The sequence below is a fragment of the Chiloscyllium plagiosum genome, unplaced genomic scaffold, assembly GCF_037043375.1.
Source record: "Chiloscyllium plagiosum isolate Xiang-an unplaced genomic scaffold, Cpla_swu_hap1 HiC_scaffold_27, whole genome shotgun sequence".
NCBI lineage: Eukaryota > Metazoa > Chordata > Chondrichthyes > Orectolobiformes > Hemiscylliidae > Chiloscyllium > Chiloscyllium plagiosum.
The window spans coordinates 21,955,035-21,980,082 of NW_028270165.1; the positions used below are offsets into that span (position 1 = coordinate 21,955,035).

At 45.7% G+C, this 25,048-nt stretch overlaps 1 protein-coding gene across 1 annotated transcript in view; it reads right to left on the bottom strand.

The window, feature by feature from the left end:
- LOC148143409 (uncharacterized) overlaps positions 1–25,048 on the bottom strand; it is a 204,486-nt gene that overhangs the window by 56,108 nt on the left and 123,330 nt on the right. The window contains 1 exon segment of the mRNA XM_087975188.1: positions 18,996–20,017. Coding sequence (XP_087831314.1) covers positions 18,996–20,017 — 1,022 coding nt within the window.

The window sequence follows — 25,048 nt, forward strand, 5'->3', positions numbered from 1 at the left end:
TATACTCTTTTCCAGATATAAACATTCATGTGAACAGCAGAGCAAGGCTAAAAAACACATTCCATTCTGGTTACATACAGATAAGAAGATTCACACGGGGAGGTGTGTAATAAGATTCACACGGGACTAAGCAACACCTCCATTCCGGTTAGATTCACACATGTATTGGGACACATTTTTAACCCTTTCACCACACCATTAAATGGTTAAGTCCTGGATTGCTTTCCTAAAATGCAACACCTCACGTTCGTCTAAATTAAACTCCATCTGCCAATCCTCGGTCCATTATCCCATCCAATCGATTATAATTTATAGCAAACTCTCTTTCCTCTCTTATTCCCTAAAAGTTGAAAATCTCCATCCCACACACACTCCTTTTATTCTCATTTTACTGAACCTAATCCCTGCTCTGCCTCATCCTGAAAAGTCTGGTTCATGCTGATTAACAGGCCTACACTCAGGGGGGATTTAATCGAAACATAAGAATGCTGAATGGCTTGGACAGAGTGCATGTTGGGGGAGATGTTTTCAGTGGTAGGAGAGATGGGGACTTGAGGGCACAGCCTTCGAGTAAACGGAAGATCTTTTCGAACGGAGATAAGGAGAAACTTCTTCAGCCAGACAGTGGCGAATCTATGAAATTTACTGCCACAGAAAGCTGCGGTAGCCAAGTCACTGAGTATATTTAAGACTGAAACAGATGATAGGTTCTTGAGTATCAAGGGGAGAAAGCTGGAGAATGGGGTTGAGAAATTTATCAGCCATGATTGAATGGTGGAGCAGACCCAGTGGGCTGATTGGCCTAATTTCTGCTCCTGTGTCTTATAGGCTCTTGCTGTTCTGGACACAGTGAGAGAAACTTGGGAGCAGGAGTAGGCCATTTGGTCTTTCAAGCCTGCACCAGCATTCAACAGATCATGACTGGATATTAATCTACCTACATCTAGGTCGATAAACTTGGATTTTTTTTTTTTCATTGGAGCATAGAGGTGACCTCACAGAGGATTATAAAGTCACGAAGGATAGAGATGTCCTTTCGCTCAGATGTGAGCTTCAAGATTAGGGAGCACATTTTTAAGGCGAGAGGAGAAAGATTTTAAAAACACATCAGAAGCACCCTTTTTTAAGAGAGTAGTTTGTGTGTGGAATGAATGTCCAGAGAAAGTCCAGAGGTCAGATCAGTTTTCCTTCGTGTGAATCAAGGAAAGCGATGGGATCAGACGTAGGACCAGGCTGTGCACTCAGAGCATGTGCAGACCAACTGGCAGAGGTCTTCCCGTACACCTTCAACCTCTCCCTACAACAGGCCACTGTCCCTGCCTGTTTCTGAGGCACATCATCCCTGTGCCTCAGAAGACTCATGCAGCACGTCTCAATGACTACCGCCCAGTTGCCCTAACTCCGGTGGTCATGAATTGCTTTGAAAAGCTGGTCATGGCATTAATCAACTCCAGCCTTCCCACTACTCTTGCCCCACTCCAATTTGCCCATCGGCAAATTGGGATCCACGTCAGATGCCATATCATTTGCCCTTCCCTCCAACCTGGAACATCTTGACACCAAGAACAGGTACGTAAGAATCCTACTTGACTACAGTTCAGCCTTTAACACTATTATCCCCTCGACACTGATTACTAAACTTAGTGATCTCGGACTAAGCCCCACTCTCTGCAACTGGATCCTCAGTTTCCTGACCCACAGGCCACAATCAGTGAAGACTGGGGACAATATTTGATCCTCTCTAACACTCAACACTGGAGCCCTCCAGGGGTGCATACTCAACTCCCTACTGTACTCACTGTATACCCATGACTGCGTCACCAAATACAAGACGAATGCCATTTACCAGTTCACTGTCACCACTATAGTCCGTCAAATGTCAGATGGCAACAAATCTCAGACTGCAGACAGGAGGTGGAAGACCTGGAAAAATGATGCACTGAAAACAAACTAGATCTCAATGCTAGCAAAACCAAGAAACTCGTTATTGACTTTTGGTGGGATGTTACTCATGCACCCATACACATTAACAGCACAGAGGTGGAATGAGAGGAGAGTGTCAAGCTCCTGGGAGTGGTCATCCACAACAAGCTGTCTTGGATGTATAACTACCTGGTATGGCAACTGTACCATTCAAGATTGGAGACGGTTACAGAGAGTGGTGAACTCAGCCCGGCCAATCACAAAGGCCAACCTCCCATCTATAGAATCCATCTACCAGACCTGCTGTCAAGGGAAGCCGCCAGCATTCTTAAAGATCCATCCCACTCTGGCAATGTTTGTCTACAACCTCTACCATCGGGGACAAGGTACAGAAGCCTGAACAAACGCAACAGCCAGTTTTGTAACAGTTTCTACCCTACTATTGTTAGAATACTGAATGGACTCTCAAACTCTCAGGATGTGTCTGAACCTTTGTTTTTGTTTTTGCCACTGTTTACTTATTATTTACTATGCGACTTAACTATGTGATCGCAAGTCAACGCTTTTCACTGTGCCTCAGTACATGTGACAATAAATAAATTCAATTCAGTTCAAGTGGTGGATGCAGTCCAGTTAAAAGGGTTAAAAAGCATTTGGATCAGCACATGAATAGGAATGGTTCAGAGGGATATGGGCCAAACACTGGCAGGTGCAACTAGTTTAGTTTGAGAACATAGTCAGCATGGACTAGTTGGACAGAACAGTCTGTTTCTGCACTGTCTGACTGTCTAACTGTTCTATACTGCTCTTAAACCCATTTTCTTGCCTTCCCCCACAACCACCCACTTCCTTGTTGTCGAAAATTCAAATGAACTCAGCCTTGAATATATTCAATGAACCCCACCCCCAACTGCAGGAAGACATCGCCACCTCTGAACTCAATTCCTCTTGCTAATGTACCACTTGCCTTGCTCATTGCTTGCTGAAATGGAAGGACGCTGAGGCCTGTTTGTACATCAACACATCATTCCTGATGAAGGCCTCGTGCCTGAAATGTCGAATCTCCTGCTTCTCAGATGCTGCCTGAACCTGCTATGCTTTTCCAGCCCTACACTTTTCGACTCTGATCTCCAGCATATGCAGTCCTCACTTTCTTCACATTCCAATATATCACTATTTAAGGAATGCGTCTCCTTTCTGCTTTTTTTTTTAAAACAGCAAATGCGATAACTTCACATTGTGCTACTACACTTGCCATGTGTTTGCTAACTGAGACACAATCTTGGACCAACTTTTCCAGACTACCTCCCCTCGCCGGGATTCACTCCCTTTCCTTTCAATTACTGCAAAACAAAAATTGAACCCCAGAATGAAAACAAATGGAAAAGAGGGTGAGAAAAGAAAGTGCCGTACTCACAGATGTTGGACAGAGGAAAGAAGTTGCAGTCTGGGGTGAAGCTCAATCTTCATTCAGAGAGGAACAACAGCAGTAGCAGCTTCAGAAGCTCATGGTCAAACTTCCGTATTCAGGCAATAGCAAGGCTCTGATTGACAAAGGAACCAGGCTCCTTCCGGTCATCCCCCCCATTGGCCCATCAAAAGAAGGTCGCAGTCCGTAATTGCGGACAGCGTGGGGCATGCGCAGTTCTTGTTAACGCCGCTGAACATGCGCAGTACTTACTGACACCGAGGAGTATGCGCAGTGTGGTCTGTGGCGATGCTGGTGTTGCTGACAAGATTTTGTACCCGAATGTCAAATGTCAACAGGAGTTTAAAAAAAAGCTGAAGCCACATTTTTTTAAACCTGTAGCTCGACATTTTATTGCGTTTGCATTTTGTGTGACTCCTCAACTTTTGAATGTCTTTTCTCCAGGGTAGGGGAGTCCCCTAGAGGCATAGATTTCGGTTGAGAGGGAAAAGATTTAAAGGGACCTCAGGGTCAGAATAAAACAGTTTGAAAGTTAATTCCCCTCAACAAATGCCCCATCTTATGCCCTGAATAAGATAGATTGTTCACAGCCTATTAATCATGAGTAGCAATGATGTTGTGAAACTTAGAAGGGTTCAAAAACGATTTACAAATATGTGTTGCAAAGGTTGGAGGGGTTCAGCTGCAGGGAGAAGCTGAATAGGCTGGGGCTGTTTTTCATACAGCGTTGGATGCTGAGGGTTTATAAAACCTTATAGAGATTTATAAAATCATGAGGGGCTTTGATAGGTTAAATAAACAAGATCTTTTCGCTGGGGTGGGAGAGTCCAGAACTAGAGGGCATTCATTTTGGGTGAGAGGGGAAAGATATAAAAAGGAACTGAGGGGCAAATTTTTCACGCAAAGGGTGGTGCATGTATTGAATTAGCTGCCAGAAGAAGTGGTGGAGGCTGGTACAATTACAAAATTTAAAAGACATTTGGATGGGTATATGGGCCAAGATTAATTAAGGATACCTGGTCAGCATGGACCGACGGGTTTGTACAACTCTATGGTTCTATTTCTGCATAGTCAGAATCAATTTCACAAGACTAGGAATGGGCCATCCACAAATTACACCCTGTCCTCAACTGTGGACTAACTGGACATATTTGAATGCAAGTTTCAGAAAGATGTCTGCAGCTTTTCTATAAAGTTGAACATGCTTTCATGATATTTCTGAATATATCATTTTAGCTATTCTCAATTTTAAAGATCAGTAATTTCTCGTGCAGCCATGTCTACCAGGTAGAGTCATCAACATCCATTCTCTTTCTCTCTTCCTAGAAGGGTTTGATACAGCGATCGAAGAGGGTTTGAGGCATCCGCAAGGACAGGGAGTGGGTGGAAGAGAAGGAGAGAGAATGGACGGTGGGGCAGAGTGTCAGGGGGTGAGAGAGATAATTGACAGGTGGACAGAGGGTGGGAGGATGAGAACACTGGGGGGAACAGAGGGTGATGGGAATGGAGAAGATTGTGGGGACCGATGGTGAGGGAAAGAGAAAGACTGGTGGGCAGAGGTGGGGAGGAAGAGAATGCAGGGCAGAGGGTGGGGGTTGAGAGAGAATGGACGGGGACAGTGGGTGGGGAGAGATTGGACAGGGGGGCAGAGGGTGGGGGGGGAGAGACTGCCCAAATCCCACCTTCCCCAGGACCGGTGTTGATATCTCACGAACTGGAACCCACTCCTCCCACAGCAGACTTGTGTCAATCATTTCTCAATATTTACGTGGCGAAAGCAGTAGAATCATAATTCTGACAGGCCATTCGGCCCATCAAATTCACACTGACATTCCAAATAGCATCCCATCCAGACCCATCCACTGACCCTACAGCCCTGCAGTTCCTCATGGCTAACCCACTCTAATCTGCACACTTCAGCATGGCCAATCCACCCTAAACTGCAGATGTTTGGACTGTGGGAGGAAACCAGAGCACTTGCAGGTAACCTACACAGACACAAGGAGGAGGACGTGCCAAAGTCCACACAGACAGTTGCCCAAGGATGGAATCAAACATGATCCCCTGGCACTGTGAGGCAGTGGTACTAACCACTGAGCCACTGTGCCGTCCAGAGTTAGCTTCTAACTTTTCACGCACCCTCAGCAGAGGCTCTCTCCTGACATTTGTGGACCACACCTGCTGTAACCTCCATTTCCCACATCTTCAGCCCTGAGCACATTGGTTCCCGAATCCTGGCACCAGATAGACACCGATGTCATCTGGCCTCCTGCTAACAACTGCGGAGACCGGAGACAATCCCTGTCACTATTCTGTCCCTTACCACCACCTCCCCAATGTTGTTCGTACTCCCAGCACCCAGCCAGTTCGCTCCTCCACTCCCTTGCAGCCTTCTCTCAGATCCCCTTTACCTGCCTGATCCACGCTCATACTTCCTGACCCTGTCCACTGACTCAATCAGAAGGGTCTGTCCGGAGAGGAATGACCAACTCCTGGAATAAAATGACTGGTTATCTTTTTCATCAAAGGTCTGCAGCCTGGCTTTCAGCTCCATCTCTCTGAGCCGAATTTCCACCAGCATGTGTTTGCCCTGGATCACAGCATCCAGAGCCTCCCACTTTCTGCAAATCAAAAGACAAGTCCCACCCTACACTCTCCAATGTGTGTTGTGTAACTGCTTAATCATTTCTGGTGGCCGAGCAGAGGCTAAGTTCAACTTGGATTCCAAACTTGGGTATCAATAGCCATGAGGATGGCTTCAAATGGACCTTGGGTTGATGTCACACGACATGTGACTCCACTACACTATACAGTCTCTCTCTCTCTCTCTCTCTCTCTCTCACACACACACACACACACACACACTCATACACACACACATGCATGTAAGTCAATAGGGTGAATTTGCGGAATTATATTTGCAAATACATTGTATTTTGCTCAAAAAGTGCACAATCTGCAGGCAGTCAATGCATGTAATAATTTTATAAATTCCTACTTTGGAAATAGAACCAGTCTGACTCAAGATTGGGATACTGACAGACTTGAACCTCACACCTTCCATGCATTGTCTGAGCTGTCACTTCTTTTTATAAAATAGAGTCATAGAGTCTTAGAGATGTACAGCATGGAAACAGACCCTTCGGTCCAATCCGTCTACGCCGACCAGACATCCCAACCCAATCTAATCCCACTTGCCAGCACCCAGCCCATATCCCTCCAAACCCTTCCTATTCATATACCCATCCAAATGACTCTTAAATGTTACAATTGTACCAGCCTCCACGACATCCTCTGGCAGCTCATTCCATACACGTACCACCCTCTGCGTGAAAAAGTTGCCCCTCAGGTCTCTTTTATATCTTTCCCCTCTCACCCAAAAGGAATGCCCTCTAGTTCTGGACTCCCCGATCCCAGGGAAAAGACTTTGTCTATTTATCGTATCCATGCCCCTCATAATTTTGTAAACCTCTATAAGGTCACCCCTCAGCCTCCGACGCTCCAGGGAAAACAGCCCTAGCCTGTTCAGCCTCTCCCTATAACTCAAATCCTCCAACCCTGGCAACATCCTTGTAAATCTTTTCTGAACCCTTTCAAGTTTCACAACATCTTATGGGCGGCACGGTGGCACAGTGGTTAGCACTGCTGCCTCACAGCGCCAGAGACCCGGGTTCAATTCCCGTCTCAGCCGACTGACTATGTGAAGTTTGCACGTTCTCCCCGTGTCTGCGTGGGTTTCCTCCGGGTGCTCTGGTTTCCTCCCACAGTCCAAAGATGTGCAGGTCAGGTGAATTGGCTATGCTAAATTGCCCGTAGTGTTAGGTAAGGGGTAAATGTAGGGGTATGGGTGGGTTATGCTTTGACGGGTCGGTTTGGATTTGTTGGGCCGAAGGGCCTGTTTCCACATTGCAATGTAATCTGTAATCTTTCCGATAGAAAGGAGACCAGAATTACATGCAATATTCCAACAGTGGCCTCACCAATGTCCTCAACAGCTGCAGCATGATCTCCCAATTCCTGTACTCAATACTCTGAGCAATAAAGGAAAGCATACCAAACGCCTTCTTCACTATCCTATCTACCTTAAGTTATCTCGAGTATTTGACTTAAAAGAAGTTCTAGGATTTGCATATTAATAAACTGAAACCTGCAACCCATTCTAAAAGATGAAAGACTTAACAGCAATCTTGGTTTGTTCAATATATCATTTCAGTTGCATGACACTGATCTTTTGCTATAAATTCTGTGTCTTATGATCCTGCTCCACAGCTACCTGATGAAGGAGCAGCGCTCCGAAAGCTCGTGCTCCCAAATAAACCTGTTGGACTATATCCTGGTGTTATGTGATTTTTAACGTTGTTTCTCATGAACACAGCCACAACACTTCCTGCTGCTGCCAGTAAACATTACAATGCTGATGAAACGATGCAGTACCTGCAGAGATGAAAATCTTAACAGTTTCTAACGATACTTGCTACTGATTCACTGCTCCTTCTGATACATGACTTTGGTAACGTAGTGCTGGAAGCTGAGTGAGCAGCTTTAAAACAGAAACCTGTTGGATTTTAAATCTTTCAATGTCTGGGGATTCAAAACCGGGAATTCCCAGAGTTGAGGTAGTAATCCAGTTGATAATACCACTCGGCCATTGCTCCTTCGATCCCAGTGATGGCACATGAACTCACTAATGCCTCTGGAAGTTGTCCACCCAACCAAATCCCTTCCTGCACTCAGGGCAGGAGAACAGCCTCTCCCAGTGTGGACCCACTGGTATGTCTGCAGGGTAGATGAACTCATGAACCTCTTCCTGCAGTGACAGTAGTTGAACGGCCTCTCCCCAGTGCGGACCCAAGGATGTTTCAGCAGGCCAGGAGAATTGACGAATGTATTCCTGTACTTGGAGCAAGTGAATGGCTTCTCCCCAGTGTGAACATGCCAGTGCATCAGCTGGTTGCACAGCCAACTGAATCCCTTCCCACACACAGAGCAGGAGAATGGCCTCTCCCCTTTGTGAATGCTTCTATGAGTCTCCAGCACTTGATGGGGAAGGGAACCCTTTCCCACAGTCCCCACATTTCCACAGTTTCCCCATGGGGAGAGCTTTCCTTGTGTCGCTCTGGGTTTGAGATTACCAACAGAATGGGTACACAGTCTCTCTCCACCGTGAGGGGTGAGACTTTGATTCCCCAAACTGAGTAACTGGTTTCAAGCACTTTTCACAGTCAGTGCACTTAATCTCCCTCACTTGGGTGTCTCCGTATTCTTCCTGCCAAAGTGTTCAAAATCTCTCAAGCAGACAAAAGCAAACATTTCTTCTCAATTGGAATGGTTGCTGATATTCAAGTCCCAATGATTCAAGTGGCTCTGTCAGAAGTTGATGTATCATTTGCTTTCAGATTTCTTTCTACATGTCTTCCTGCAAAAATAAATTCACAAAATACGTGATCACGGTCAATACTGTTAAATGAACATAACATAGGTGACAATTCCTGTAGTTTGCCAGATGCCTGATCACATATTATCCAGGACACAGAAACCTGAAAACCCTCATGCAGCCAGATAGCCTTAAGTGTGTATGGAGGAAATCTTCATTTCGGTGACAATAATCTGGAACAAGCTGCCGACAAAGACACTGGAAATGGAGCTGAATCAAGGACAATGAAAATGAAATGTCAAGGCTACTTGAGAAAAACAAACCAGTAAAGTTGCTGAATGACTTTCTGCTGTCCTATTCAATAAAAAAGATGACAAGAAATACAGAATATAACTTCAGTGCTAGATTAGAATGTGAAAAATAATAGCCACAAGGCTTTTATAACAGCGAATAATATCAGATATACACCATATGAAGCAACATATGTCTACATTTTATATCAACGTGCCAATCCCTTAGATTCTGCTCCATCCCTTGAGTAACGACCCTTTTAATTCTGAACATGAGTAAAGAAACGATCTTTTTCCACAATGCAAATTGTATATAAATAAACGTATCAAACTGAGGGGAAAAAAATTAATATACCGTTAAGAAGGACAGAGAGCATCTGACACCTGTGCAGAGTCTGCTCCCTCCCTGGATTCACTTCAGTTGCTACAAGTGATTAATGTTTCCTCCCTCTCTCTCTCCCTCCCAGGATGAGGAATAGAAAGAGTGAAGATATTGCTTTGCTCCCACGATTTCTCCATGATGTGGGAATCCTTGTCTCTCTCCAGCTTTAACAATTGGTTGAAAGACCACTCATGTATGGAACGTGTTCCATCTATTGCTGCTGCGAATGGGGTGTTGCTATTTCAGGCTGTGTACCCGCTTAAAGCTCTTCCCACGGTCAGTTCATTGGAACACTCTCACTCAGGTATGCATACCTCAGTCTCACTGATGTTTGAAACCTTGTGAAGCAGACGGGACAGGAGAGAAATAAAAAAATTCTACTAGATTCAAAGGCCGATGATATTCCCGTACCAATGAATTGATTGTCTCTATCAGATCTTGTTTTGAGATTTCTGGCTGTAAATCCTCCCTTTCTCGTATCCTGTAAAAGGAGATTACAGAAGACATTGCTGTCTACACAGTATAGAAATTCAAAACAGACAATTCTGGTTTCTGTGGAACATTCTTTCTTTTCTCCTTCCCTCAAAAATGTGAATCGTAATGCTACAGTCTCCCTCCATTCTTACTCTACTGTGGCTATTATCACCCTCGCTCCCGTTCTCCTAAAAATGCTGAAAAATGTTGACTGACAGATCCTGTGGAACCCTAGGTCTGAATATCATACATAAGTTGAAGCATTTTATCCATATCTCCCCTGTCAAGGTCCCACAGGATGTTTATAAGCCCTTTGGCCAAAATAATCCATTCACCCCATCGAATCTGCTCCACCATTTATTACCATAATGATTAATATTATAATCCAAAAATCCACATTCATGCCTTATTATTGATTCCCCATTGATTAAAATTCTGCCCAACATCTGCCTTGACTATACTTAGTGATAGAACTTCAATAGCCCTGTCATTCATTACCCTCTGAGAGAAGATATCCACCTCATCTCCATCATAAATATGCAAACACTTTAGAGGCTATTCCTTCTGGTCTGAAACTCTCCCACAAATGAACACTACCTTTTTGGCCCACTAAAATTCTGATATTTATTCATTCAGATCTCCTCTCATTCTTCCAAACTCGAACGAATGCTCAGCTAAGCTACGCAACATTGCAAAATTAGCAAACACGTCAATTCCCGGGATTAATTTTGTGAACGCTCTCTCACCAGCTTCCAATGTTTCTGTCATCTCCTCTACTTCGAGGGATAGAGTGCAAAACACGCAAGTTACAGCATAATAAAAGAATGATAAATAATAGACATTTTTCTAGCAGAAATTCGAAAATGTGCAAAAATAGTCAGACGGAAAAGAGTCCAATCATGTAGTGGTAAGGAGCCTGATGGCTTGGGAGAAGAAACTGTTGCCGAGTCTGGTCGTGATAGATTGAATTGGGAGGTGGGTGTGAGGATCTAAAGTTGGAATTTAGGCAACAAAATATGTACATTTTTATTTCAACAAAATGGCTTCTCGATTTAAAAGAATACTACAAAATGGCCTGTGAACCATACTGCTGAACATACTGCTGATTCGCAGAATTAACTTGCAGTTCAAAGATAAGAGGACAATAGAATTTTCATAAGATGAATACTGACACATTATTTGACCATTTGAACTAACCTTGAACTAATACATGGCATGACAATTTATGTAAATTAGATATCCTTCTTAAAGAAAATATCATTGGATTAACTTGCTGTAAATCGTGTCACCTTATTATATGTGATTGGTCTTTCTCGTAATTAAGACTATTATTTCTTAAAAACCATATAAATAATGTGCAATTTTCAAACGTAATTGCGCAACTTCATCACGGAACACAGAAGCTTCAATCTCTGTGTTGCTGGATAGAATTGCGTTAAGATATCTTAATTCAATAAACTAATGAACCTTGCTTTTCGAATACACCGCATTTGTCGATTCCTTTGACCGATCTCGAACCAAGAGGCCCCTCTTGAGGAGACGCAGATCTTCATTTTGGTGCCCTGGCACGTTTCTGCTCGGACAGATTGTGAACAGCAGTGTACGAGTTAAATGTCCTTCACTATTGAGTGTTGAGGAATTCGGCCTGCCAGACGTGATTGTTTTTCGAACGTTTGGTTTTCCTGTCAGTCAAGTGGTGTCTGACGTGACCAGTCCAGCCCGAAAGGATCGGTCTTAGCAATGGTTGAGTCTGGGGGACTTGTTAAATGTTTAAAAAGGGGGGAGAGATTAATTGAAGTTGAGGGTGCTTTGGTACTTACGGACAGTGGTCTTCGAAAATTGCTGAACTCTGAGGGGAGGGTTGAAATCTGAATTCCCAAGCTTTGTTAATTTTTGGTTTTTTAAAAAAAATTCTTTCTCCCGAGCTTCGTTGCTTTCAGAAATAAAACAAAATCAATCTCCAGAGATTGGTTATTTTCTGGTGTTATCTTTTTAATAGAAAAAATTCGATCGCTTAAAATTCATTTATTTTCGGTTCGGGTTGCGTTAACTTTGTTAGTTTTCGTTTTAAAAAAAACTCCGATTGCCTAAACTTCGTTTATTTTCGGGTTCGTTTCATTTGAACTTCGTTATTTTTCGGGTTGTAGCTTCGTTTATTTTGGGGTCGCGACATTTAAACGTCGTTACTTTTCGGTTTAAAGAAACTCCGATTACCTTCGTTTATTTTCGGGTTCGCGTCGTTAAACTTCATTACTTTTCGGGTTTTAAAAAAACTCCGATTGCCTTGATTTAGAGATGCCGCTGTTGGACTGGGGTGTACAAAGTTAAAAATCACACAACGCCAGGTTGTAGTCCAACAGGTTTAATTGGAAGCACACTAGCTTTCGGAGCGACGCTCCTTCATCAGGTGATAGTGGAGGGCTCGATCGTAACACAGAATTTATAGCAAAAATTTGCAGTGTGATGTAACTGAAATTATACATTGAAAAATTGATTGTCTGTTAAGCCTTTCATCTGTCAGAATACAGTGATAGTTTCACTTCTTTCATGTGTAAATCACAAAACCCTTTTTTTAGAAGTTGCATTCTCGGGTTAGCTGTTAACAGTGGTGATAGCTAGACAATATTTTGAAGGAGTTAGCCCCCTGTGTTCTCTGTCTATGACCTGATGTTTAGATTGATTCTAATCTAAAAAGTGATATAACAGAGTTTTACATAAATTCATGCAGTTTTTGAGCTCAGAGTTCTACATGAATGTATGCAGTTTTTGAGCAAAGTGCAATGTACTCTGCAAGTACAGATTCACCACACAAAATATATGTGTGCATGTGGGTCTTTGTCTGTCTGTGTGTGTGTGTGTGTCTGTCTGGGTTGGGAGTTGTGAGTGTGAGAATGTGTGTGTATGTGTGTGTATGTGTGTGTGTGCGTGTCGTGAGTGCAGAGTATCTTAAGTCTGTGAGGAGGTGCATGTGAGAGTGTGGGAGTGTGTGTGTCTATATGGGTGTGTGTGGGCATCTGTGTGCGCGTCTGTGTGTACCTGTGTCCGTGTGTGTTTGTGTAGGAATATATGTGTGTGTGTGTGTGTGTGTGTGTAGTGCAATGGTGATCACCTGTAATGTGACATGAACCCAATGTCCCGGTTGAAGCCCTCCCTATGGGTACCGAACTTAGCTATCAGCCTCTGCTCGGCCACTTTCCTCTGCTGCCTTTCCCGAAGTCCACCTTGGAGGATGGTCACCCGAAGGTCCGAGGCTGAATGTCCTGGACCACTGAAGTGTTCCCCAACTGGGAGGGAACCCTCCTGTCTGTTGATTGTTGTGCGGTGCCCATTCATCCGTTGTCGTAGCCTTTGCTCAGTTTCCCCAATGTACCATGCCTCCGGGCATCCTTGACTGCAACGTATAAGATAGACAACATTTGCTGAGTCACATGAGTACCTGCCATGTACAAGGTGGGAGGTGTTCCAACGCATAATAGTGGTATTTATGTCCACAATCTGACACGTCTTGCAGCGTCCACCGTGACAGGGTTGCATGGAGTTGTCCTGAGAGCCGGGCAGTTTGCTACGAATAATGATCTGTTTGAGGTTTAGCAGTTGTTTAAAGGCAAGTAGTGGAGGTGTGGGGAAGATCTTGGTGAGGTGCTCATCCTCATTGATAATGTGTTGCAGGTCACGAAGAACATGGCGTAATTTTTCAGCCCCTGGGAAGTACAGAACAACGAAGGGTACCCTGTCAGTTGCAGCATGTGTCTGTCTCCTGAGGAGGTCATTACGGTTCCTTGCTGTGCCACAGACTCTACTACCCTGGGGAAAAGACTTTAAGTACTCACCCTATCCATGCCCAGGGTAAATATTCTCAGCCTATTCAGCCTCTCCATGTAGCTGAAACCCTCAAAATCTGGCAACAGCCTTGTCAATCTTTCGAAGTATCACACATATATCCTACAGCAGGGAGACCAGAACTGAACACAGTATTCCACAACTTATCCTCCCAACTCCTGTACTCTCTGCTCTGACCAATAAAGGCCAGCATACCAAACGCCTTCTTCACTATCCTGCCTACCTGAAACTCCAATTTCAAGGAACTATGAACCTGCAGTCCAAGGTCTCTTTGCTCTACAACACTCGCCTTAACTGTCAGTCCTGGCTGGATTCACTTCTCCTTATCAACAGCTCAAGGCCAGGAGCCGGAACATTTGAGGTCCTTTTCATGTATGGAGTTGTTTTTCTTATTCCTTGACTGTTGATATGGTAGTTTACTGGCCTTGTAAGTCTGCTGTTAGGTCGGTTTAACTTTACATTTTTTTTCTGCCTGTCTGCAAAGTCAGGCCCTTACTTCTTTGTTTCCCTGTGCTTTTATAGATTTCACAATAAATGTTAATTTTCCATTACACCAGCTGGGTACCTTTTAAATGCTGTAATTGTACCAGCCGCCACCACTTCCTCTGGCAACTCATTCCTTACAAGCACCATCCTCTGAAGATAGGAGTTGCCCCTTAGGTTCATTTTAAATCTCACCCTCACCCTGAAGCTATGACCCATCCAGGGAAAAGATCTTGTCTATTTACCCTATCCATGTCCCTCCTGATTTTATAAAAGTTTGTAGGGTCACCTCTCAGCCTCTGGCGCTCGAGAGAAAACGGCCCCAGCCTGTTCAGCTCAAACCCTGACAACATCCCTGTCAATCTTTTCCGAACACTTTCAAGTTTCACAACATCCTTCCTCTAGCAGAGAGACCAGAACTGCATACAATATTCCAAAAGTGGCCTAACCAATGTCTGGTGCAGCTACAACATAAATTCAACTCCTATAATCAGAGGATTGGGAAAGTTTTCAAAACCCACAAAAGACAACTCGGAAAGAACGGAGGGGCAAACCGAACTTTTACGGGTCAGCATGGCCATCAGGGCGGGGGGATGGGAATGAGGGAAGGAAGCTGAATGTGCTGGAGCCAAGGCGCAGGAAAAACAGAGGATGCAAAACCGGCGTAAAGCTGCAATGAGGAATATTGCATGTGATGTACTTGCACCTGTGGCAGTTACTTGTGGGAATCAGCTGCATTTTAAAAATAAAAACAGAAAACCTAGCTACCCCTGACACAAAACTACGTGGAAGCCATTTTGTCACGAAGCAATTTTTGCAGTAAAATGTAGCCTGTTAACATAATGCAGTCTGAGCCCTGGCGAAGGAATTCTGTTTTGATAGCCTGACCTTGCAGCTGCAGGCTGTCTCTGCTCCTCGGGCCATTAGACTGTGCTGCTTCATAGAATCATGGATTGGTTCTCTCTGTCCCTTATCGGTAATTCGAGCCTAGCTGAACCTGCAGCATAAGATAACATTCAGATTTGTAGACATTAAGAAACGTAGGTCTGGACAACGTATGTGAAACCTACGACTGCCCCTCAGTTGCGTAATTAATGGAGATTGTGCTTGTGATTTACCATAAAACTTGTAACATTCTGTATTACATTAGAATACGTTTGACTCCCCATGGCAATGAATAAAGCTAGTTAATTGCTCAAGGTCTCCTCTCCTGACTGCTTTAAACGATTTGACACACGCGTTACTTTGCCCCAACAGTACTAATACATCGAAGGGAGAGAGAATTCTTCAAGTAGGGCACTCAGAATCTGGGACAGCCCTATTTCTGGTTTACTTCCTAATGAACAAACATTAAGCATTTATTTATTTCTGATTTTATTTCATTTTTCTTGTTTGATTCCCTGCTGTGACTACACTCTGTGTCTGGATGGGTGACAGGCTGAGATTGTAGGTTTGCTTTCGATTGACTGAATGTTTACTTGTTCTGGAAGCTGTAAAAGAGGCGTGAAAGCTTCTGCAGAAGTCCAGCAAAGCTGAGGACAGACCGACATCTTACTCTGTGGGAACAGCGAGTTCAGAGGACAGAGAAATCAGGCCCTGAAACCCGAGCTGACACAAGACTACTGTGTGCTCAGTGCTTTGATGAGCAGTGCCAACCCTCTGCCTTTACCTCGCTTCCCATCTGACTCCCCCCTCAATATTCAGGATCCAATCCTTGCCATCTTGAAGCCAAGTCTCTGTAAGGAGTCTCAGACCATAATTATTCACTTCCAATGTGTGCAGTTAATTCATTCACTTTTGTTACAATGCGGCACACATTCAGACACACCATGTATCGTTTCAGTTTTTGTGACATTAGTATCCAGTTTCGATTGTTGGTCCATTGGTGACGCTGTTGCTTGGTGACGGTGAGGCTCCCCCGGCCCCGCCCATCCCCCCGTGCAGACGTCACGCGGGGGCGAAGGCGGTTGGGAGGAGAAGGCGCTCGAGCGAGGAAGCGGCGGGAGGGCGGCCGTTAGGAAAATGGCGCCGTGCGGCCCGGGGCAGACACCTGTCACTAACCTTGTACCTGTGCTTTTTACCGTCACTGATTTTTTCGCCCTTGCGGACTAATCTAATTTATAGATTAAGGTGTAGGTTATGGTGGATTGGCCTTACTAAATTACCCATAGTGCCCCGGGATGGGCAGGTTGTGGTGGATAATTTAGCATGACCAATCCATAGTGCCCTGGGATGTGCAGTTAGGGTGGATGACCATGGGAAATACAGGGTAAAAACAAGGACTGCAGATGCTGGAAACCAGATTCTTGATTAGAGTGGTGCTGGAAAAGCACAGCAGTGCAGGCAGCATCCAAGGAGCAGGAAAATGGACGTTTCAGGCAAATGCCCTTCATCAGGAATAGAGGCAGAGTGCCTGCAGGGTGGAGAGACAATTGAGAGGAGGGTGGGGGTGGGGAGAAAGTAGCATAGAGTACAAGGTGAATGGGGGTGGAGATGAAGGTGATAGATCAGAGAGAAGGGTGGAGTGCATAGATGGAAAGGAAGATAGGCAGGTAGGACAAGTCATGGGGACAGTGCTGAGCTGGAAGTTTGGAGCTGGCGTGAGGTGGGGGAAGGGGAAATACAGAGTGAGGGGATGGATATGGGTGGGACACTCTTCAGAGGGCCAGTGTGGAATAGATAGGCCGAATGGCCTGTTTCCACATTGTTGGGATTCTATTGACTCTCCCCAAAAAGGAGCATTTTATCGGCATCTATCTTATCAAGCCCTTTTCAGAATTCTATTGGTTTCAATAAGATCACCTCCAGTTCATAGAGGTATACAGCACAGAAACAGACCCTTCGGTCCAACGTGTCCATGCCGACCAGGATTCCCAAACTAAACCAGTCCCACTTGCCTGCATTTGGCCCATATTCCTCTAAACGTTTCTATTCATGTACCCATCTGAATGTCGTTTAAATGTTGTAACTGTACCTGCATCTCCCACTTCCTCAGCAAGTTCATTCCACACACAAACCACCCTCTGTCAAAACAGTGCCCCTCCGGTTCCTTTTAAATCTCTCTCCTCTCACCTTGAAAGAATATGCCCCCTAGTTTTGAGCTCCCCTGCACGAAGGGAGAGCCCTTTGCTATTCACCGAACTTCACTCCTCATGATTTTATCAATCTCGATGAGGTCACCCCTCAACCTCCTTGTGCTCAGTGAAAGATGTCCCGCCCTCTCCTTATAACTCAAACCTTCCAGTCCTGGCAACGTCCTAGTAAATCTTTACCGAACCCTCTCTAATAGTCTTCTTCGTATTACAGGGCCACCCGAACTGTACCCAGTACTCTAAACCACCCTGTCTACCAGTGATACAACTTTCAAAGAACTACGTACCTAAACCCCACCTCCCCATATCTCGGGTTTGGAGATATACGGGCCGGGTGCTGGCAGGTGGGACTAGATTGGGTTGGGATATCTGGTCGGCGTGGATAGGTTGGACCGAAGGGTCTGTTTCCGTGCTGTATATCTCTATGACTCTATGTCTCTCTCTTTTACAACATGACCCATGGTCCTACAATTAACTGTACACATCCTGCCCTTTCTTGTTTTAGTAAAACGTAAAGCACACATACTCCCACACTCTCACAGACTTATACTCCAACACACTTTCACTTTACCAAGCATGCACACACTCTTACACGCACAAACTCACATGCACACAATCACAGCAATCTAGGTTTGTTCAATATATCCTATCAGTTGCATGACACGGTGATCTTTTGCTATAAAATGTAATGTCTTTGATCCTGCTTCACATCTCCCCAATGAAGGAGCAGCACTCCAAAAGCTGGTGCTTTCAAATAAACCTGGTGTTGTGTGAGTTTTTAAATTTTATCCACCCTAGTCCAAAACTGGCACCTCCACATCGAGTGAACACAGCCCAAACGTCCCAGTGCTGCCAGGAAACTTTACAATGCTGATGAAATGACGCAATACCTGCACTCCTGAAAAATTTACAATTTCTAACGATACTAGCTACTCATTCACTGCTCGATCTGAAACACAACATTGGAAACTCAGTAAGTTCAGGTAACCTTTATTGCAATCCAGCTTTGTTACAGCTTCAAATCCCCCCAGCAAAAAAGGCAGAGAAAATGTAGCTACTTTTCAAACAGCTCAAGACCGAAGTACGCACACATCCCCCCACAACTACACTTTCCTTACTATTGGTCACCACCAAGTTGTCCCTTTGTAATTGGATCCTTGGTACAGCCTTAACCTGTGGGAAGTATTGCCTCACTCAGTAATTTCAACCCGTATCCTGTATTCCAAGTAAGTTGGATGGGCAGTGTCGAGTCAACCACACTGCTGTGGGTCTGGAGTCACATGTAGGCCAGCCTGGGTAAAGAATGCAGCTGGAACAACTGAGTGAATCCTTTCCCACAACAGCAGTTTCCTCCCCTAAAAAGGATGTGAGTGAATCAGATGGGGGTTTTCTCCACCCACCCCCACCCCAGCAAAAAATGGTTTCATCGTTAGATTCTGAACTCCAGTTTCTGACCAAATTCCAATTCCGCCATCTGCCGCGGTCGGATTCAAACCCAGCAGCCCCGAAACTGGTTTGACAGTCCAGTCGATAATGTCACTCGGCCGTCGCCGCTTCAGTACGTCCACAGTTGGGAGGAGCAGGTGAACGGCCTCTCCCTGGTGTGGAGACACTGGTGGGTCAGCAGCTTAAATCGAGCAGGTGAACCCCGTCCTGCACTCGGTGCCCCTGAAGGGCCTCTTCCCCCTAGTGGAGCCGCGAGTGCCACTGCAGGTGACTCACCTGACTGAACCCCTCCCCACACTCTGAGCAGCTGAAAGGCCTCTCCCCTGTGTGGATCCTCCGGTGCCTCAGCAGGGCAGAGGCCTGGGTAAAGGCCTTCCTGCACTGGGGGCAGCTGAACGGCCTCTCCCCCGTGTGGACCCGCCGGTGCGTCAGTAGGTTGGAGGAATTGCTGAAGGCCTTCCCGCACTCGGAGCAGCTGAAGGGCCTCTCCCCCGTGTGGACCCGCTGGTGGGTCAGCAGGTTGGAGGAATTACTGAAGGCCTTCTTGCACTCGGGGCAGCTGAAGGGCCTCTCCCCGGTGTGGACTCGCCGGTGGGTCAGCAGGGCTGAGGAATCACGAAAAGCCTTCCCACACACGGGGCAGTTGAAGGGCCTCTCCCCCGTGTGGATCCGCCGGTGGGTCAGCAGGGCTGAGGAATCACGAAAAACCTTCCCGCACAGAGGGCAGATGAAGGGCCTCTCCCCCGTGTGAATCCGCCGGTGTATCTGAAGGTTGGAGGAATTGCTGAAGGCCTTCCCGCAGTCGGGGCAGTTGAAGGGCCTCTCCCCCGTGTGGATCCGCCGGTGCCTCAGCAGGGTGGAGGAATTACCGAAGGCCTTCCTGCACTCAGGGCAGCTGAAGGGCCTCTCCCCTGTGTGGATCCGCCGGTGGGTCAGCAGGGCGGAGGAATCACGAAAAGCCTTCCCACAATCGGGGCAGATGAAGAGCCTCTCACCCGTGTGGACTCGCTGGTGGGTCAGCAGGTTGGAGGAATCGCTGAAGCCTTTCCCGCAGACATAGCAGAAGAACGGCTTCTCCCGGGTGTGGCTGCGCCGATGAGTCTCCAGGACAGACGGGACATGGAAACCTTTTCCACAGTCGCCACACTTCCACGGTTTCTCTACGAGGCAGGATTCCTCGGGTTTCTCCATGGCCAACGCTTCAGCCACACACAAACGCGTGTGGAGCCCCTCCCCACCGTGAATTTCTTTTTCCAGGCCGTATAACTGCTTCAGGCTCCACACTCAGTGAACTGCAACAGTAGGGTCTCTCATCCAGTCCCACTGATGCTGAAAACGTACTCAAACCGGAACCAAAAAGCTTTGCTCCTTCTCACAGAATCATAGTTGGAAAATTGTTGTCGTCCCGATGGAGTCAGTGACTGTCAGACATTGATGTCAAAGTGAGGATTGCAGACAATGGAGAGCCCTTCATCTGTTGATTTTGAAACTTCTGTCTTCAGATCGTCCAATACTCTGTTAAAAAGAGATTACAAAAGTCATCATTGTCAGTGCAGGGTAGAAATTCAGAACAAGGAATTCTACTTTCTGTGGAATATTCTTTTGTTATTCCACAAAATTGAAAGCACCATCCCACTCTCTCTCTCCCCGTCTGTTCTCACTCCGCTCTAACTAATTCCCCTGAAGATGCTGATTCAGGATCTTACAGGGGCAGAAAAGCAAAAATGTCAAGACTAACGTCAAGATAAATCCACCTGAAAGTGAATATCTTTCACAACACTGGGATACTGCTGAGAGCGAGCAGGTCTGCCCCTCAGGTCCCTATTAAATCATTCCCCTCTCAGCTCAAATTTAGATTTAGATTAGATTACAGTGTGGAAACAGGCCCTTCGGCCCAATAAGTCCACACCGACCTGCCGAAGCGAAACCCACCCATACCCCTACATTTACCCCTTACCTAACACTACAGGCAATTTAGCATGGCCAATTCACCTGACCTGCACATCTTTGGACTGTGGGAGGAAACCGGAGCACCCGGAGGAAACCCACGCAGACACGGGGAGAACGTGCAAACTCCACACAGTCAGTCGCCTGAGGCGGGAATTGAACCCGGGTCTCTGTCGCTGTGAGGCAGCAGTGCTAACCACTGTGCCACCATGCCGCCCACAAATATATGCCCTCTAGTTCTGGACTCCCAAACCCAGGGGAAAAGACCTTGGATATTCACCCAATCCATGCCCCTTATGAACATCCATCAGAAAATAGACAATAGGTACAGGAGTAGGCCATTCTGCCCTTCGAGCCAGCACCATCATGGCTGATCATCCGCAATCAGTATCCTGTTCCTGCCTTATCCCCATAACCTTGGATTCTACGATCCTTAAGAGCTCTATCCAACTCTTTCTTGAAAGTATCCAGAGACTTGGCCTCCACAGCCTTCTGGGGCAGAGCATTCCATACACCCACCACTCTCTGGGTGAAGAAGTTTCTCTTCAACTCCGTTCTAAGTGGCCTACCCCTTGTTTTTAAACTGTGTCCTCTGGTTCAGGACTCACCCATCAGCGGAAACATGCTTCCTGCCTTCAGAGTGTCCAATCCTTTAATAATCTTGTACATCTCAATCAGATCCCCTCTCAGCCTTCCAAACTCAAGCGTACACAAGCCCAGTCACTACAATCTTTCAGCGTAAGATAGTCCCGCCATTCTGGGAATTGACCTCGTGAACCTATGCTGCATTCCCTCAATAGCCAGAATGTCTTTCCTCAAATTTGGAGACCAAAACTGCGCACAATATTCCAGGTGCAGTCTCACCAGGGCCCTGTACAGCTGCAGAAGGACCTCTTTGTTTCTATACTCAATTCCTCTTGTTATGAAGGCCAGCATGCTATTAGCTTACTTCACTGCCTGCTGTACCTGCATGCTTACTTTCATTGACTGATGTACAAGTACACCTAGATCTCCTTTACCTAACTTGACTCCATTTAGGTAGTAATCTGCCTTCCTGTACTTGCCACCACAGTGGATAACTACACATTTATCCACATTAAACACCATCTGCCATACATCCGTCCACCCACCTAGCCTATCCAGGTCACCCTGTATTCTCCTAACATCCTCCTCATATTTCACCCTGCCACCCAGCTTTGTGTCATCAGCAAATTTGCTAATATTACTTTTAATACCTTCATCTATATCATTAATGTACATTGTAAAAAGCTGCAGTCCCAGCACTGATCCCTGCGGCATACCACTGGTCACTGCCTGCCATTATTCTTACTTTCATTATCACTATTCTTTGTTTCCTGTCAGCCAACCAATTTTCAATCCATGTCAGTATTTTGCCCTTAATACCATGTGCCCTAATTTTGCTCACTAACCTCCTATGTGGGACTTTGTCAAAGACTTTCTGAAAGTCCAGGTATACTACATCCACTGGATCTCCCTTGTCCGTCTTCAGAGTTACATCCTCAAAAAATTCCAGAAGATTAGTCAAGCATGATTTCTCCTTCATAAATCCACACCAACCCTGACCTATCCTGTTACTGCTATCCAGATGTGTTGTAATTTCATCCTTTATAATTGACTTCAGCATTTTTCCCACCACTGAGGTCAGACTAACTGGTCTATAATTCTGTTTTCTCTCTCCCTCCCTTCTTAAAAAGTGGGACAACATTAGCCACCCTGCAATCTGCAGGAACTGATCCTGAATTTATAGAACATTGGAAAATGATCACTAATGCATCCACGATTTCTCCCAGTCTACCTGCATGTTGAAATCCCCCATAACAACTGTACTAATATCTTTGCGACAGGCCAATTTCAGCTTCTTAGTCAACTTACACACGACATCCAGGCTACTGTTTGGGGGCCTGTAGATAACTCCCATTAGAGTCTTTCTACCCTTAGAATTTCTCAGTTCTCGCCATACTGACTCTACATCCCCTGATTCTAGGTCCCCCCATGCAAGGGACTGAATATCATTCCTTACCAACAGGGCTACCCCACCCCCTCTGCCAGTTAGTCTGTCCTTATGATAGCACGTATACTCTTGAATATTCATTTCCCAGGCTCTGTCCACTTGAAGCCACATCTCAGTTATCCCCACATCATCGTAACTGCCAATTTCCAAATGAGCCTCAAGCTCATCCACTTTATTTCTAATGCTTCGTGCATTCATATTTAATATTTTTAATTTGTTACTCCCCTCACCCTTCCTATCAATCCCTATTTCACTTGACCTTACGGCATGATCCTTTTCATTTGAGTTTTCTGCTCCATTGATTCCATTGTCTTTCTTGACTTCTCTTGTTCTAACTTTCTTCTTAAACTTCCAGTTTGTCCCCTCTACCCCCCCCCCCCACCCCCACCCCCGCTAATTTAAACGCAGCTGTGTTGCAGTGGCAAACCTACCTGCCAGAATGCTGGTCCCCCACCTATTAAGTTGCAACCCGTCCCTCTTGTATAATTTATCCTTACCACTAAACATCAGCCTCTCATGCTCCAGGGAAAATATCTCTGGCCTATTCAGCCTCCCCCTGTAGCTCAAACCCTCCAACCCTGGCAACAGCCTTGTAAATCTTTTCCAACTCCTGTCAAAGTTTCACAAAATCTTTCCTCTAGCAGAGAGACCTGAACTGAATGCAGTATTCCAAAAGTGGTCTCACCAATGTCCTGTACAGCTGCAACATGACCTCCCAACTCCTGTACTCAATGCCCTGATCAATAAAGAAAAGCATCCCAAACGCTTTCTTCACTATGTTCCTGAGACTCTGCTCTCAAGGAAGTATGAATCTACACTCCAAGATCTCTTCGTTCTACAACTTAACATTTGTATAAGTACGTGAATAGGAAAGGTTCGGAGGGATATGGCCCAATCTAGGTGGGACTAGCTTAGTTTCTGAATATAGTCAGCATGGACTAGTTGGACTGAAGGGTCTGTTTCTGTGCTGTCTGACTAACTATTCTGGACTGGTCTTGAAACCATTTTCTTGCCTTCCCCCACAAACATCCACTTCTTCGTTGTTCCAAAATCAGATGAGTTCAGCCTTGAATATATTCAATGACCCTCTAACTGCAGGGAGACATTCCTACTTCTGAACTCAATTCCTCTTGCTGATATACCACTTGCCTTGCTGATTGCTTGCTGCAACTGTCTGACAACTGGCAGTGACTGGTGTAGGAGGACGCTGAGGCCCCTTTGCACATCCACACATCATTCCTGATGAAGGGCTGGTACCTGAAACATCAACTCTCCTGCTCCTCGGATGCTGTCTGACCTGCGGTGCTTTTCCAGCACCACACTTTTCGACTCTGATCTCCAGCATTGGAAATTCACCTCCTTTCTGCTTTTTTTCCATAGCAAAGGCTGTAACTTTACATTGTGGCACTCCATTTGCCATGTGTTTGCCAACTGTGATCTTCTCTACATCGTGGAGACTGAGCATAAACTTGGGGAATGGTTCGCCGAGCATCACAGCTGGGTCCGCAGAAGCCGACTGAACCTCCCAGTCACCATCCATTTTAATTCCCCTTCCCAATATGACCATCTTTGGCCTCTTCCATTGCCACAACAAAGCAAACTGCAAATTGGAGGAACAACACCTCATCTTGTGCCTGGGCAGCCTGCAGCCCTGAGGATCAACATTGAGTTCTCCAATTTCAAATCACCTCCCTTCACCACTCTGGAAAAGGGGGTGAGAAAAGAGAGTAGCGTGCTCAGAGATGTTGGACAGGGGAAGGGCATTGCAGTGTGGGGTGAAGCTCAATCTTCATTCAGAGAGAGAGAGGGGAGCAATAGCAGCTTCAGAAGCTCATGGTCCAACTTCTGCATTTAGACAATGGGGGGGGTGGGGGGGGGGTGGGGAGTCTGACAGGCAGGAGGACAATTACAACTCTGGACTCCTCCCGTGGGTTAAACTTGTATGTCTGATGATCTTGCTCTATGGGTTATTGACTGTGTACATTATACAACTCACGGTGGTGCTTGTTCAGTCGCCGACTTTCTCCTGATGGCTTGGTGGCATCCCCGCCTACAACAACGAGGTCAAAGGGTTAGCAGCCGGTGTCTTATTTGTCAGGAATAAAACCCTGGAAAAGGCTTGCCTTGCACTCCGGGTAGAACTCCCTTGGCGGAGGGTCCCTTTGAGACACTTCAACTGGACTTCATTGAGTTGCAGAAATGTCAGAGATATAAATATGTTTAGCTTATTGTTGATGTTTTTTCTAAGTGGATTGAAGCCTACCCTTCCCCTAACACTGCTGCTGAGACTATGGTGAAGATTTTGCTGAAGGAAATTATTCCCTGCTTCGGTATAC